Source organism: Ammospiza nelsoni, chromosome 6, assembly GCF_027579445.1.
Source record: "Ammospiza nelsoni isolate bAmmNel1 chromosome 6, bAmmNel1.pri, whole genome shotgun sequence".
Lineage (NCBI taxonomy): Eukaryota > Metazoa > Chordata > Aves > Passeriformes > Passerellidae > Ammospiza > Ammospiza nelsoni.
In genome coordinates this window covers 32,329,938-32,347,644 of record NC_080638.1, presented here as the reverse complement: position 1 = coordinate 32,347,644, position 17,707 = coordinate 32,329,938, and the positions used below count along the sequence as shown (strand labels likewise).

The following is a 17,707-nucleotide window of genomic DNA, read 5'->3' as shown; positions in this document are numbered from 1 at the left end:
ATTAATATTCATAACCACTATATTTCATCTGCTGTTTAGTTTTTGTGGTCAATAGTTTGTGGGACTGTTTAATATCATGGTTTTTACCTAAGGGAAATAATAAGCAATGCCACCATATAAGAAAAGCACAGACTCAAGAGCAGAGTTCATCTTGGGTGGAGACATCAGATCGTTAAGGAAGTGGGATTGATATGGACAAATTATCTCACAGAGCTGTAGTTCTAACAAAAACCAATTAGTTTTGCCATGATGTGTGTAGAAAACACGAAGTATTTGACTGGACAACAGTAGTATTTTATATTTGGGTGCAAGATTATGTGCTTTACTAAAGAATGTTTTGATATTGCAGGACAAATTATGTAATTTGTTGTGTCTGAGGTCACAATTATCTTTGAGCACACTACTGAAGTATGTCTTAGCTTGCACCTATTTAGGCAAAGGAAACAATTCTTTTCAAATTAAAGACTCATGTAAGATTAAAACTTGATGTTTTCCTTTTCATTTCCCCTATGGTTTTGATATGCTTATTTTCTGGATTCTGCCATGATAAAATAGGAAACATTTGGATATTATTTGCTGTAATACTGATTATGTACTTTTCAAGATTCTGTACTTTTCAATTATAGTAGGATTTTGGAAATTCTGTGACTCAATTGTCCTAAAGAAAAGGTATAAGGGGGGGGAATGCCATCGATTCCTCAAAGTTCAGTTAAAGGTGGAGTGGCTGAAGAGTTTCACTTTTTAAAATATGTTCTTATTAAAAAGACACAAAAATTTCTAGAATTGTTCTGGCAAAAATGATTGCATTCAATTGCAGCTGCCTCATCATTAGGACAAGATTAGGTGGGATCCTAAGACTGCAAAGGTAACACATATACTTCTTTCATCATTTCTGCATAGAATGACCTTTTTTTTCTGTAATTATTTATGTCCTGCTTTGTTTTTGTTATGTTCTATCAAATACCCTTGATTTTAAAATACAAGTATGGTAACATTTTCTCTGAGTAGCTTCTGTAGCCATGATGACATAAACCTCTCTTTTAACAAATAGGCTGATCCCCTATGGAAATTTGTACTGCTCAGTTCTGTCATTTTAAAGGGTTCTTCTGTGTTCTTGGTAGTTGAATGTAATTTAACATGAGTGAGCATTACCCAAGATGGATCACTCTGGAAAATGAAGCTATGTATCTGAGGGTACCTTAGGAAGCTAAGAGCTTAACATCAAGATATTTTAAAATTCTTGTCCTTGTTTAAAATAGCAGAAAATAACCCTTCTTTATTTATTTGGATTGTCTTCTGTATTTTAAGAAGTATTTCTAAGAAATAATGCTACATAAAACAGGCAATGTGTAAAAATAAAGCTGGCTGTCATTTGGGACACTGAAGCTAATGCTTGAGTTTTATGGAGTATCTTGAGGCTCTAAATGACAGCACACAATTATGGTCAGGCTGTTTTGAAGGAAAGATGACCAAGTTTAAAATCAGAGATCTATGAAGAACTGCTTTACATACAAAAGCTCCAAACGCCTTTAAGTAGTGTTACAAAGTGTGAATGCATATGTTTGTGAGAAATCTAAAGGGATTGTTACGTTTTGAAAATGAAAATAAAAGAATATTTGTGAAATAGTATGCTCTCAGTGTAATTAAAGCTTTTGCAAACATTGTACCCACTACAGAGTTGACTTCTGAGACAACCAGCAAAAGAACTAAGAAATCAAATCTCACAAATAATGAAAATTTCTGAGTTTTCTGGGAATTAAATATTTTCTGCAGACGTGATTATTAAAAGTGCTTATTACCAACATTTTGACCATTTAGCCAATAGCTGATATGCAAGCATGAAGCTTTTTTCATAATGACACAGTTCCCTACATTTGCCATTTTGCTTTAATTAAAACAACTGAGCTAGACCTCATGTATTTGGATAGCCAGGCATTTTTACAATGTGTTATTATACTTAAATGTTTTATATGAAACATATAAAATTTTATATAGATTTTAATATGTGTGTGCACATTCAGAATATTTTGAATTTCAGTGTTTTGTTGTGCAGTTTCAGTATCATAGACTCTTTAAAATCAATCCTATATTTGGAGAAATAGTATTTTAACAGAGTCCTAGTTTTGCAACAGGAAAAACAGCTGATGACGTTGCAGTTCATCTAATACCATGGCAATTTCATAATGTACAAATTGAAAAAAAATAAAAATACTTTTCTTCACTGGTGGAATAAATAGCTAATTTCAGAGCAGCTTTTTGTTGAAAAGCTTTTTTAATTCATTCTGCTGGATCTCTAGCAATGAAAAGATTATTGGATATGTTTGAGCACTTATATTGCCTTCTGAGAACGGCTAAATAATAGGGAAAGAAAACCAAAGGCAATATTCTTACTGTCCTTATAATTATGTATTTTGAATGTGTATGAAACATGGAATTAACATGTGATCAGCTATTTTCAAATATTGTCCTTTCTTGTGGTTTTAATTAAGAATTTGTTCTGTCATAGAATCATTTAGGTTGTAAAGGACTTTTAAGATCATCAAGTCCAACTGTCAAACTTAACACTGCCAAGTTCACCATCAAGACATATTCCCCAGTGGCCCATCTGTATGTCTTTTAGAGACCTCCAGAGAGAGTAATTCCACCACTTCCCTGAGTAGCCTGTTCCAATGCTTGGTAACCCTTTTGGTGAAGCCATTTTTTCATAAGATGCCATCTAACCTCCCTGGCACAACTTCAAATGGCTGCCATTCTTCTTATGTAATATTTTTTTATATGACATAAATATGTAATTTACCTATTATTTATTCCTTGTTGCTTGTGAAAAGAGACAGAACCCCACCTCTCTACAGCCTCCTTTCAGGTTAGAATGGTTGTAGAGAATGGTAAGGTCTCTCTGAGCCTCCTTTTCTCCAGGCTAAACACCTCCAGCTCCCTCAGCAGCTCTTCATCAAAAGCTTGTGCTCCAGATCCTTCACCAACTTCATTGCCTGTCCTTGGATACATCATCAGTAGTCACAACACAGTTCTTCAAATTAATACACGGGGCACAAGTTTTTCTCTGACTGCATATTTAATGTCATACTTAAATCACTTCAACACTTTGGTTTCAAGATGAGGAATAAGATGCAAGGCATCAAGCCCACTGACAAATAACAAGTTTCTTTTACACATAGGGTGAATGATAGCTTAGTAATGCAAATAAAATTTTAAAAAAAATTTAAAATTGAAACTTTGATATAAACGGTTAATTTTAAATGGTTTTCTAGATCACTGGTATTTCTTACATGCAAAACTCTCCATGGAAGCCCAATTTTTTGCTCTTTGCCATTGTAAATTATCTGCAAGGAACTGAAGGAAACATCCCAAGTGTACAGAGTTTGCAAAAGAATTAAAGATTTTCTTATCAGACCTCAGTCAGACACTGAAATCTAGCCAAAGAACAGAGATTACTAATGAAATTTTTTGTACAAGTAGGTCAGTGAGAAATTTAATATCTCCCTACAAAGACATCATTATAATAAAAGGAGCCTAAAGGTATGAAGTCTGTTTATTCTTTTAGCCTGCAACTATTTCCTAAGCAAAATAGTATTCTCTTGTCAGTACTCTAAGTTAGAATGGCCAGATGTTAACTTGCTAGTTAAGACCTTCAAATGAGTATATTTAATTGAAGTGGTAGTCTATTTTCCTGTGCCTCAGTTTTATCATGGGTTTTATTATCATGTTTGGGGTTTTTTTCCTAAAGGTCAAAAGATACAGGAAATTCAAATTTACCAAACTCAAAAAATTTGGTGGATTAGTTGTTGTCTGGAAAAATAAAAGTCTTATCACTGTTAAGCTGTATGCTGTTCATTCAAATAAAATATATTTAGTGTAGCCAGTAGTCCTACGTTTTCTTGCTGATATTTTGAAATTTGGGTAACAGACAGAAATTGCTTAGAGTTTCCTGCTAAATGTATCTGCTTTTGGGATTAGACAGAAGTGAAAGCTGAAACAGGAGCTAAAGATTTAAGGGACTACTAAATGCTCTGTGACATTCAGGAAGGAATGGCTATGGTGGCTTGAAAATTGGCTAAATTTTTTCAAGTTGATCAATATAGATGGTTACAGCTGCAAAAACAACATACTGTGCTTAGGCTCATTGGTTCAAATGTAAAGGCTCTTGGAAGATTGCTGCTGTAGAATTACTGGATTCCTGATAGGCCTGATATTTAACCACAGATTTATAAGACTCAGCAGAAGAAAAAAAATCTTTTATTTCTATTTAATGTTTTCAAATATCATAGTGTTAGTGGGCCTGGAGAGAGAACTCTTAGAGGACAGAAAAGACTTGAATAGTAATTGCAAGAAAAAAGCAACGTCCTCTCCTTCTGTACTTAGAAATGATGGGTCTTGAAATGAAAAGGGAATTCTGTGTGTGTGTGTTTTTCTGTACTGGGGCAGAAAGCAAGAGAGAGGGAAGTGCCAGGTTCTGTCTGTATCTCAGTAGGAAAGGCCTGACAGCAGATAGCTGAATGGAATACTTGCTTTTATAAAGCAAAGGATGAGGAGGAATATAGGTAGCAAATAAATCTTACTCCCTTCAGATGCTAGGAACTGTATGTTCATGCAGCATCAGATGTGGATGGATTTCTCCACTTGTGAGAAAGTTCTGCTACTCTTTTAGATAAAGGAAAGCCATGCTCTGGTGTAATCACCAGAGCTGAATTGGAGCTGCCTACAGGCTCCTCCATTACAATGAGGTGGATGAGTCTGTCCTTTGGCCAAAGAGGTTTATGCAGCATGACACATTCCTGAAAACCATGCTGAACATAAAGCACAGGGCAGCTTTCTGTAGGAATTTCAAGGGAACTGTTATGCGGATTGCTAATTCCTTGATGTACAATGGCCTCCTGGTCAGGAGCGCTCTAATATAAGAAATGTTATCAACAGAACAGTGTGTGGTCCTTGATTTCCAGAGGGAGTTGCCCAGTTGTTGCTCACAGATGAAATTTATTGCCTGTCTCCCTCATCCACTAATGCCACCTACTCCCTCTTGCTGAAAATACTATCTGTATGACTGTGCTGCCTGTGTAGGCTCTTCATCACTCTCTAGCACTAAAGTGGCAATTGTCTCTACAAGGGAAAGCAGTAGTCCAGAGATAACATATACTGCATGCATCATAATCCCCAAAGTAGGATGTGTGGGAGATGATACAACTCTTTGAAGGGGCAATATGCTATTTTTAGTTATGGCAATGAAACCTTTATTCCAAGTTGCAGTGAGCAGTTGACTGTAATGTGATTTGACCTTGTCCAGAAAGGTAAGTTTTCCAATTAAATAACGAAAAATAACTTATATAAACATTTTCATGTAACAGACCATATGTTAGAATAATGGTATATAAAGCAGGTGATACACAGTTGAAAAGACACATTATTTCTTATGCAACTCTTCTTTGAACTATATAAATAACTCTGGATTCTGGTAAAGGTTACTGTGTATGTCTTCTTAAGTCTTTGAAATAACAAACAAGTACTTGTAGTCCAGAGGGCTTTCCATGAGTTCTGGAAATTACTTCTAGAAATTATTCATACTTTAACAAGGAAGGCTCTCATCAGTGGCACAGGATTTGGTTGGAGGGCTGTCACTAGTGGAGTCTTCTAGGTTCAGTGTTGGGCTCAGTGGTCAATAACTTACTCATCAAATACTTGGATGAAGGGCAGATCTCTCCTCAGCGAGGTCACTGAGCACACAGAGCTGGGAGCAGTGGCTGATACCCCAGAGGGCTGTGCAGCCCTTCAGAACAGGCTGGAGAGATGGACAGAGAAGAACTGCCTGAGATTCAACAAGGGCAAGTGCAGGGTTCTGCACCTGGGCAGGAATAACCCCATGGGCCAGCACACACTGAGGGCTGAGCTGCTGGGGAGCAGCTCTGTGGAGAAGGACTGGGGGTCCTGGTGGACAGCAAACTGTCCCCGAGCCAGCAGTGTGTCCTCGTGGCCAAGAAGGACCACGGGATCCTGGGCTGCATTAGGGAGAGCATGGCCAGCAGGTCGAGGGAGGGGATCCTGCCCCTCTGCTCAGCCCTGGAGAGCCTCACCTGGAGTGCTGTGTCCAGTGCTGGGCTCCTCAGGACAAGAGAGACAGGGAGTTACTGGAGCAGGTCCAGTGAAGGACTCTGAAGATGATGAGGGCACTGAAACATCCCTCTTATAAGAAAAGGTGAGGGAGCTGGGCCTGTTCAGCCTCGAGGAAAGATGAGTGAGAGGGGACGTCGTCAATGTCTAGCAGTATCTGAAGAGAGGGTGTCTGAGGATGGAGCCTTGTATGGGAATGGTGCCAAACATCTGGCACCCTTACCACCCAGAACAAGAGAATGTTAACCCTAAAGGCCCAGCTAATTTGTGTGTTTGCTGAAGATGCTGTGAATCTGGGTGGAAAACCACTGTGTGAGTATGTCACTTTTTGTGATTGAAAACAATCACATGCATGGAATGCTTGAGACATATTTTGTGTGTTACAAAATTAGCAAGAGGCCCTAAGGATCAATTAGAAGGCAGTGGTTTATCTGTAAGGAAATCAAATAAAAGGGAGCTCACATGGGAGAGAGTGTAGGAAGAGAAAAACAGCACCTATGGAACTGAAAACTACTGCACTGCACCAGTGTGTTTTTTCTTCACCAACATTTTGATACCGACATTTTGATTTTTTATATTTAGATTTTTTCTTACATTTAGAGTTTTCTTTGCATTTGATCCCATAACCAGCAGCCAGGCTCTTTTTGGTGGTGCCAAACAATAGGGCAAGAGGCAATGGGCAGAAAATGATGCACAGGAAGTTCCACCTGAACAAGAGGAAGAACTTCCTTACTGTGAGGGTGATTGAGCCCTGGAAGGGATTGCCCAAAGGGGTGTTGGAGACTCCTTCCTTTGCACAAGATTCTGTCCAGGTCATTCTTGAATACCTCTGCAGCAGTCTCAAGAGACTCAATATGATTGCTGCAAGCATTTGTGAGGAGAAAATATTCTATGCTTCTCTCATTCTGATACTAATGATTAGTATTTCTCTTATGATTTAATTAGTAAAGTTTGGTATTTGTCTTTGGAAAAACAAGAGATGACAAGTGATTCTGCTAAGAATCGTCCTTTCCAACTCTTTTAATGTATTTCTTTAAACTTTCTTCATGTCTTAGTCAACCTTTGGGGCTTTGCTAACATTATGAGACTAGGTTGAGCTAGATCTGTTCTGGGAAGCATTTGCTTTATTAAGATTCTGTTTGCTCCAGATGCAGCAACTTTATCAATTTAGGAAGACTTCTTACAAACTTGTCTCCAGTTCAGTTGGCTGAGAAGAATATACATTTTATTTTTACACACATATAGTCTTTATTATACAACAGTGACAGCATATCTTTCTTTAGCGCATAAATAATTTCCAAGAATTTAGGACCTTAGAAACAATGAGGATAAGAGTATGAAGAATTTTTCAAAAGTGCTGTAAGTTGTTTGAAATTCTATATTGTATATTATTTTGCCTGAGAGATTTCCAACACCATACAGGCATGGTTGAACAACCTTAGTACCCTGGCAGATTTTAGTTTCATTTATACCAGCTGCAGAAACAGTTCAAAGGTGATTTTGAAATCTCTTTAGTATTCTGAATGCTTTTATTCCCTCCTTATTCCAAGCAATTTTGTTGTTGAAAAGAACAAAATCAAGAAAAAGTGAGCATTTTTAAAAATGTTCCAAAAAAGAAATGACCCAAAAGTTTCAGCTTTTAGGGAAAGAAGTCTTTCTGATATTAATTGTTCTGCATTAGTTTTCTCCTGAGTATAAAAATTGAAATCTTTGATTGCAGCAGGATTGGCTGATGCTAAGACAGCTCTGCAAGCTGAAATGGAAACGGATGATGGCTCATCAAATTCTATGGTAACAGCTTTCACCCAGTATTATGTAATAGCTATAATCCTTTGGGCCTATAAAAGAGATTCTGCATGGACTCAATTCTGAAAATGTCTTTCCTTTCAAGAGAATGGCCTTTCCAGTTCAGTAATTCACTCACGCTTGTAAGTTTGGTTCAGTCTTATAAGTGTAAAAAGGTTCTTTATATTTTACTCTTTAGATGCTTGCACTCACTTAGGAATAAGCAATAACTTAATCAGCAAGGCAGCGTATTACTCGTTCATTCTATTATTCTTTTATTGTGCTCTATCTTTATAGAAAAAAACAACCAGCGCACATAGGGAAAAATCTTTTTTTTTTCTGTATTGATCATAGTTACTCATTTTTCATTGCCTTCAAGAGCTGTTAACATGTTTTTTGCATTAATAACTGTCAATGAATTTCAATTGATTTTTATACTTTCCTTATAGCTTTTGAGAATCATTTTCAGGGTCTTCAGGATTACTCCTACTGAACAGAAAATGCAGAAGTGCAGACAATCTAATCAGATCCAGAATACTCCAGTCTTCTTTCTTTAGTTGTGTATACCCTTTTCTTTCTTGTTTGTGTGTCCCTATCACAAGAATATATCAGAGCAGGATGTCCATATATTCCTTATATTTTGAGAACTAAAAGAAATTTATTTGTTTTGAATGAGGGGGCTTCTTTACTGATGGTTTATTATTTTCTGGAAGCTAAATCTAGCATTGATGATGTTAGAGAATTAATATAGTTGATAGATAGTAATCTTTAAATCTCTCAGCTGGTAGCAGGATCCACTACAAATATGTAGAGATGTCAGCTAGGCTGGCTTCTTTTTGCACAAGAGCAGCATTTTTAGGATATTCTATGATTCTAATAAAAATTACCAGGTAATATCAGAATGCTGTTCAGGATCCATAGGCTGATGCTCAGAACAATGATTTTTTTTTTTTTTTTTTTTTTTTAGTGAATGGCACCAGCAATAGTGCACTGTAGCAGCAGGCATGGAGGTGCAAGCATGCAATTACTCCATCTATGGATTTGTTGGGCTTGACATAAAATAATTGTTACAGATTTTCAGGATCTTCAAAATATGCTGGCACATCTTCTTAACAGCAATTTCTCTGCATATTCAAATAGGCAATTGTATTGACAACACTATTCACCAAGGACTAATTAATCTATCATAACATCCAGAAATTAAAATGTCTTCTCTAGAGGGCAAGAGCATCTGAGTTGGTAGGGAGATATCTTTTGATTTCCATGCTTTTCAGACTGGTGCTTATCTACCAATACCCTTAACTCTGCTGTGGTTAGGAAAAAGCAGTGTCTGTGTCACCACAGTCACTCCATTCTGGCTTGAACAGTATCAGTACTTGGAATTCAGAAGCTATTATAATAGTAACCATCTATTATAGTTGTACTGCCCTTTTTCCCCCCCACACTGATCATTTGGACTAATAGACTCAGGCATTATTGAAGCTTCATTTTTCATACAGTGAAGCATAACACTCTATTTGACTATTTAAACATTTTGGGTAGGAAGGAGACCATAACCTTTACATATGCTACAAGATAGCAATGATTTCAACTCAGGAGGAACCTATTATCTATTAAAGTATTAGGTTAGGGCCTTGTTTCTCAGTACACAAAAATGTTACAGTTTTTGCAATGCTGCCTGTGATTGTGCTAAAATGTACTTATTGTTTTGGCATGTCATACAGATGCCTGGTTTAATAGATCCATACAGCAATTTTATTTGGATTAGGCTTGTAAAATGATTCTCCTTTTATGGTGCATTGATTGTAAGTTACCACAACTGGCAAACATAAAGAGAAATACTCAGCAAAGACGAAAACTGTGGGGTTTTTGTTTTGTGATTTCACCTTGTTCTGATAGTGGGTATAGTCATGGGCAGCTATGAGTATACTTCTTTTGTAGTCTTCCTAGAAATTGTATTTTAGTTCTTCCCTTGCTCTTCAGTCTGTGGCAATCTTGGGACTCCCAAGCTAAAACATTAATCAATCTCTAGGGCGGTCAGTTTTTGCTTCTCTCCAGAGTAATGATAATTAGTAGCAGGAAAGTATAATCTAGGCATGCATACTCTATGAGAAAATGATAATGTCTGTATGACATGCTTGTTGCTGCTTTGATCTCAGCTCTCTGAATATTTGTGATGTGTAGTTCCTTTGATTTCTCTCTGTATTTTGGTGAGGTTACCAGGTTACTCTCTCTGGTTGAGCACACTGATGTTCACACATTTCACAATTCACATCTTCCTAAGAGATGATCAGGATGTATTGAATTGTTCATGGTTGATGACAGTTTCCCACTGTTTATGCAGTGGAAAACCACTGTATTATGGTGGTTGCTTCTCCCCTTTTGAACTCTTTAATTCTTACTTCTGCTTATTCCTTCTGCTGGTGTCTAGGAAAGTGGTGCATTTGGAAATAGTTTTCTCAGCCAGCTAGTGAAGCATATTGGTCCTAATAGCTGCTATTTTGCATACTACCTATATATGGGCAGAATATCTGTTCTTCAGTCATCCAGGAGTCCTTCTTGAAGATCCAGAGTAACAAGAAAATTAGTCCTTCAATACTTATTTCCAGATCTTATGCTTCTTTGTTTGAATTTTATACTTTATATTTTTGATTTCATAAGACCTTTATAATTTCTCTTCAGAGATCCAAATTTTCTAGTTTGCTTCTTGTTGCACAGTGGGAATATCAAAAAATTTGGCTGACTTCACATAATAATTGTTTAGGTGCCTTTCTGTCTCTGAGTAGACTCAAGGAATTTCATGTGGCCAAACCAAATTCGGTTAGATCTCTGGATAAACTTAGTATCTATATTGTATGGTATTTAGACATGTGCTGTAAGGTCACCTGGAGGTCTCTCTTTGCTTTCACCCAGCATTGTCTTAGTCTAATAGGATCCAGGGCTGTTTCAGCCTTCAGTGGAGTGATGCTGCAGTTGTTTGTGGGAGTCCTCAGGCCTTCTCCTGGATGGGAAAAGGCAAAGGTAACTGATCAGAGTGAGTCATTGTGGGAATGTACATGCAGACTCAAAGAAGAAAGGTTACTCATCAGTAACTGGTGTTCTTTGAGAGGTATAGTCTGCATGTACATTAGTCTCCTACCTGCTTTTCCCCTCTTTCTGAATCTCTTTCAGGTTTGATTGTGCATTTAAGAGGAACTGCAGTGGTGGCAGTGTGTCAATGCCTCAAGCAGGACGAGGGGAGGAGTGGGAGTGCCCCTCCCGGGACACTCCAGGGCAGGCCACAAGCCCACCCACTCTTAGAGTATATGTATGGACTAAGTGTCTCAAAGTACTGCAGCTGTTCATTGGTAGGTAAATTTTCTTTACTGTATTCTCACAGGTAAAGCAGTAGATTTCATTTTTAAAACCAATTTAATTCATTGACTCCATGGATGATATGCATGAACAACACATGGGGGGAAATTTATACCACAAACTGCATTACACTGAGTAGCTCCCTATCTCTCTAATGGTCTCATCTCTTGTCTTGCCCCCCATCCTAACCTTATTTAGATATTTAAATATCTTCATTCCATTCAATTTGTCATTTCTATTGAGAGCTACATGAAAACTTGAGATCATCTAAGTTGTAACATAATTTAAAAAATAAAATAATGTCGTTCACAATTGTAGCTAAGTGTGTGAAGTAACATGTAAGATTGTATTTACTATTAGAAAATGAGGCTAGAAATGGAACTGAAATCTCTAAGAATCAGTTTTATTTATACTAATGTATTGATCTTTAAAATTTCTTAGTTGCAGGAAAGCCAACATTTGAGTTTAAACATTTTTTCCACAGCTGACCTCATGTGTTTTTTTCTTTTTAATCATAGAAGCCTTGTAGTAATTTTCTAATTCACTGCATTTCCTGCCAATTAAACAAGCGGACATGGGGTATAACCTAGCTTAAACTGGAGATGTACTTGTCCCTGCATGCAAATATGCACATGCAAATTCTGCAAATTATTATTTTCAAGTGAGTTGAGGGCTTTTACAGAAATATGATTCTGAGGCATTTGGACTGGGACTTCTCTGAGACCTGTCACCTTTGCAAATATGGTGGATGTGTTTTTACCAGTTCCTTAAGGTTGTAGCAATTAATGTTAGTTTGGCAACTCAAAGAAATTTACAGTTGGTTTTCTATCACTTTGCCTTTTCCATAAGATTGAGGTGTAATTTATCTGGGCTTAGTTACAACCTGCAAACTTTGCTGAAGCTTCTGGTCTGTGGGACACGAGATACATGTGCTGTAGATATTGGTACACATACATAAAATACTATGAAGAGCTCTAGTTTTACAAAGTAACTGATTTGTCTGTAATATCAAGCTGCCTTTGCACATTCTGAGAAGAAAACCCAAAGAATAGTTTTCTAAACAACCTTAGATGAACACTATATGTATGCAAAGGGGAAGAAAATGTGGGAAAAGCCATCTTGTTGTGCCCAATAATCTGAATTTTATGGCTCCAAAACCATGCATGTATTCTTGTAATAACAGGTCTTTGAAGTGCTGTTTTAATTTAAGAAAATTTTAAAAATGGAGAAAGTTTTTGTCTATTTGTAGTTAGTAAATAGTATTAGATTCATTTATTTGGTTTTATACTTGTATAATCAAAAAAAAACAATTCTCAATATTCTCACTAGGAAAAGTGATAATGGCAAGGAGGCATTATGTCTTAAGTTTTTAATTGTTTTCAATTCTTAAGAAAACCAGAATTTTTATAACTCTGTAATATTTATTTTAGTGAGAAAATATTGTATTTTAGAGAGATGCCTTTTATACATGGCAGAAATGAGACACATTGAGCTTTGGTGCTTTTGCTAATACATTTTCATTAGATAAAAATGAGCACATGCGCACATAGGCCTACACTTATGTGTATATCTGCCAAATGCAGAGTCAACAGTAAAGGTCTTGGTAGACACAGACACGTTTGGAAAGTATCTAATTCTAAGTTCCATCTCTTCCTCCAAGCATCTGTAGAAAGCTGTTATGCCAAGTGCCCAGTCCTTTCCTGTGGGTTACCTTAGCCTGGCTCTAGGAGGATCCAGTGGCACCAACATTAGATGGGAGCAGATTTTTGTACAGAAGGAAAAGGGTCTTTGTGCCTTTGTGTGCATGCGGGTGCATGGTTTGTTCTGACCTAAATTTACTTGTGGTTTTTAATGCAATTTATTAAAACATACAACAACTCACTATTTTTCTTAATTATAGTATGGCTATACTTAGTATAGACATACTAAGACTAGTATGTCAAGGTAGGTAGCTTGAAATAAGAATCTTTCCTTTGTTTTTCTGAGAGGAGATCGACCTTGTACATGGCCTCAACTGTCTTTACCTCTCTCCATCAAATTAATGAGAAATTCTTTTGCCAGTCTCAGCTCTTAAAAGTGTTGGCTCTTCCAGTCATGATGGTTTGACCAGACACTTCAGTGTTTGCACATCTCTCTGCTAGACTTCCCTTACTTGTTTGCATAGATGAACTCTGTTGATAACTGCACTTCAGAACCTACTTGTTTTTCCCCTCTGTTTTAGGGCTAATTACTTTGAATAGTAGGCTTTAGAAGACATGAAGTACTTTTTTAAAAAGTCTATGTTACAGGCTGCATTGGTATGTTGAACCTTGAAATACTTGATAGCTGCAATTTACTTTAAATGGAAAATGCCTGTAATTAAATTTCCATTTTAAAAGTAAGCCATTTATAGAGTACATTTTTATTCCATTCCTCCTTTAGTTTTGCATTTCAATAAAATAGTTACATTTTTATGATGTCTTTTAATATGTTAGCTTAGTATTTAAAAAAACAACTGCAACATAACTGTGATGCTGAAAACTGGAAATTCACCTGTAGGAGCTTTGGAAGATGACTTGCTGTGTTCTGTAAAATCTCAAAATTTGAAAAGCTGTATTTAGACACAGTAAGATACATAATTGCATTTCATTCAAGTCTCTTGACTACAGTGATTACACTGAACATATTCCTAACATTTCTCTTACTTTTTGCCTTCTGCTGGTGAGGAAAGGATAAAAGGAATGGAGGTAATAGAAAACAACACACATGTTTTCATGTTGCTTTAAAGTTTAATTTTATGAAATTCTTAAATAATTTTGAAATTGATTTATTGGAAAGTTGTTGCTCCACACATGAGTATCTTCAGGCCTCTACAATTCATGGAACCTTTTGAAAAATAAGTAAAGGATTGTTAGCATAAGAAATAAAACCCTCACAAGAAGTAGGGCAAAAATATATGAAATTAATTCCAAGAATATGCTAACATTTTGAAGACCTTCCCTGCTTTTCAAACTTAATGTTGTACTCCACTCTTTACTTCGTTGCCTTTCTTTATGGGTATTCGTGTTCTTGCATAGTCCCCAGTCTATATTTTCAAATAATGTACAAGCCATGATCCACGGAATAGAGAAGATTCAAATTCCTGAATAATACAATGAGGTACAAATGGATTACTTCAACTTTTCATTCTTCTTTTCTCCTGCTTTGTGTGCTGTGACATGAATTTCTGACTCATGTATGCTCTTTCCTGTCATAGAATCAGGCTTAACTTTAGTGAGCTGGGCTCTGGGGTAGTCCAAGCTACATGACTAAGTAAAGATTGTAATGAGATCTTAATGAGCTAATTCTTATATTCCTGGAACTCAGTGCTTGAAACTACATCCAGTTTTCCTAGAAAATCTGTGTCTATGCTGAATTTCTCTTCTTTGATCTGTCTTGTCATATTGTCATTCATTATAGTTTCTTCATTGTGATGATGTTAAATCATCATACATGAAATTTATCTTGTACGCTCTTCAAGCTTGAGCCCAAAAAGTGTGGAAGAAAAATAGATTGATATTTATTATGGCTTTTCATATATGAATATTTTTTAATTTAACTTATTTTGCTAAGGAAAACTATCACTATTCATTTAAAAACATACTGTCCTATGTTTCTCCTTGCATTTAAAAATATATTTTCCAAAAGTAAACAGGATTTGCTTGCAAATGCAGAATTTACATAATTTTACAAAGCTTGTAATTTTGAGATCTACTCTGGAGAACACAGCTTCTCCATCTCTGAAGACTCTCAGTAGTTTGTCCTGGAAGCCACAATGATCTTTTAAGTCACATGAAGTTGTTTTGGGAATACTTCTGGATAGTATGCATGTCTGTAAACCAGTTTATACTGACTTACCTATGTTTCAAAGTCCAATGTAAATAAATGTATATTTTTTCCATAGTTAAGATCCATATTTAACAATTATATTTGTTCAGCAGTTAAAATTTTTATATATTTTACTTACTGTATGATTAGTGATGCATATAAGGTGAAATAACTTCACAATTGCACTGTGCTGGAAAAATCTAGCATGGGCCAAAATGCCAAACATCTTTGTTAACTACGGAATTAAGAATTGTTTAACTAGTTTCAATACTGAATATAGAATGAAAGAATTCTGTACGGATTCATTGGATTCATTATGAAATCCTGCCCTGTTTATACTGTTTTTAGTATTTCCCTGTTCTTTCTGGATGTTTTAAATTATAACAGTGTACATGTCATGTTCTAGTGGCTATGATATATGAAAATACGTATGCAGATTGAGAATTATTTTTACAAACCTTGTATTATGAAGTAAATTATGTATTGATCAAAAAACACATACATTCTTATCTAAATGGTAAGCACCAGAATAGTAACTTGAAGGAAGATATTCTAGTAATTTTGGAAGCATAAACATGTGGGAGTGTTACCACACTTTCAGGGCAGTGATGGCAAAAATAGGACAATAAAAAAAAGGCATGGCGTGCCATAGACTGTAGCATCAAAAAAAGGAAAAATCATCAGGACTTCATCTTTTCTATGTAGGCATTTAACCTGATGCACAATGACCATTTTCATGTGCTTTGTAGTGCTTCTGCTCCCGTAAAGGCTCGTAGTCCCAATGTCTGTGTGAAAAACCACCAGACAGCAGTGCTAGGAGGACTGGAGGAGACTTGCAGCCTGTCTCAAGTTTAAATTTCTGGCTAAGATAAGTAATCCACAAACCTTAGTTATCTTTAAAGATTAGGGCATTGTTCCTCTCGTTCCAGAAAGGAATCCCTATTTGTTTTTCCAGTTCACTTATGCAGAGATTAAAGGATGGAGGTATGAAATAGCCCACTTCCCCGTCTATTGTAATTGTGTATCTTGTGATCAGGTTTCTTGTGCATCATGATGAGACATTATCCCACAGAAATTATTAATGAAGAGGAGTTACTAGAAATACAACAATACCTAATGATAATCATGAAGCGTTGCTGGACAACCCTACCAAATTAAAGCATAATGTATTTTCTCTCCCTTGAACACTGTAGATCAAGGCAGGGTGTGGTATAGGGAAGAATCAGAGCCCTGCAACTAGTTTGAAATACAAAAGGAAATTACCAAAATTTTGTGGCTTGCTCATTGCAGCTTAGACTAATGGCAGGTTTGTGTCTTGGACTGGGAGATGCTTAAGTTAGCTCTGCAGAAGGAAATATGTCAGTGAGTGGTCAAGCAGTTCCCTGACTGAAATGTCAGGTAGCACTAGTTTAAGTGTGGTGCCACCAAAATGCATCTGTACAGCTTTTGGGCTTAGTGTATCCTGATGTGGTGGTGCCTTTATGAATTTGCAAGCATGTTCCTGCCAAATACAAAGGGTCTCTGCACTGAGCTGTACCTGTAGGCTTTTTTTCCCTGAGGTAATGATCTTTATTAGTCTTTAAATCAATAAATTCACATGTGAAAGACTAAGAGAAAACATGACGCAAGGTTTCTCTGCACTGGTAAAATTAACACTGGTCATGAGAAAATTCAAGCACCATAAACAAAGTTTTTGTTGAGTAGTGTTATAATTGAAGTAGTTTCAATACTGGGCAGTGCATAGAAAGTCCAATGAGTAGTTCCAGGTTGTGGGAGAGAGGGAGCTGATAGAAGCAAGAGCTCTTTGGAGCAAGAGATGGAAAGAGGTTGTTTGTTATACCTAAGGATTTCTTACTCATTTGAATGAGGGAAATTTAAATGTATTTGAGAGAGAAAATATGAGAAATTAGGTAAAGAGGACAGGGAACTAGATCTAATCTAAAGCTTAAGGAGACAGCTGGCCTGACATTTTACTTCTGTGCATCAGAAAGACATAATTAATATAATTATTTTAGGACTTCAGTGAAATCTGAAATGGCTGCGTCCTTTTGAAATAAAAATATTTGTGGAGGAACTGTCTGTAATGACTTCATTTCTGTTACATCTTGACCCTGGAAAATAACTGATAAAGCCTAATTTAGAATACTAATTTTTAAAAGTATTAAGCTATTTATTGATTGGGGTTTTTTCCCCCCTAGAGTTCTGTAGCTTTGTTCTGGCTTTTTAAAACTTGGTGGTAATTTTACTGGACTGTTTTCAGAGTCAGCTACTGTATTTTGTATCCATCAGCATCATTCCAATGGCTTGAATGAAATAATAGTGCTTTACATAATCTGTTGACCTAGCCATTTTCTCTCAAAAGCTTATCATAAGTGAAACAATAGAAGAGGAGAAATATGCATAAAAATATTAAATTAAATTTTCTTTGGTTGAAATGTTATATAATAATTTTGCATGCATGGCATCAGTAAAGCCAAATATCAGGTCACTTGCCTAGAGAAATCTTCATTTGAAGACAGAGAAAATTCATTTCCCTGCAAAGCCAGTACAGAATCTACCTGTTCTGAGTCCACAATTTGTTCATAATTGATGAGCGTGGGGC

The 17,707-nt window shown here is 36.3% G+C and overlaps 1 protein-coding gene across 18 annotated transcripts in view; it reads left to right on the top strand.

Moving 5' to 3' along the window:
- GPHN (gephyrin) overlaps nt 1-17,707 on the top strand; it is a 268,081-nt gene that overhangs the window by 119,476 nt on the left and 130,898 nt on the right. For 2 of the 18 annotated variants that reach the window (XM_059473603.1, XM_059473601.1), the window contains exon 1: nt 11,083-11,252. The exons of the other annotated variants lie outside the window; for them this stretch is intronic. In XM_059473603.1, the coding sequence (XP_059329586.1) occupies nt 11,211-11,252 (42 nt within the window). In that variant the 5' untranslated portion in view covers nt 11,083-11,210. Of the gene's footprint in view, nt 1-11,082; nt 11,253-17,707 lie in introns of those variants that run through there. 18 annotated transcript variants of the gene reach the window in all.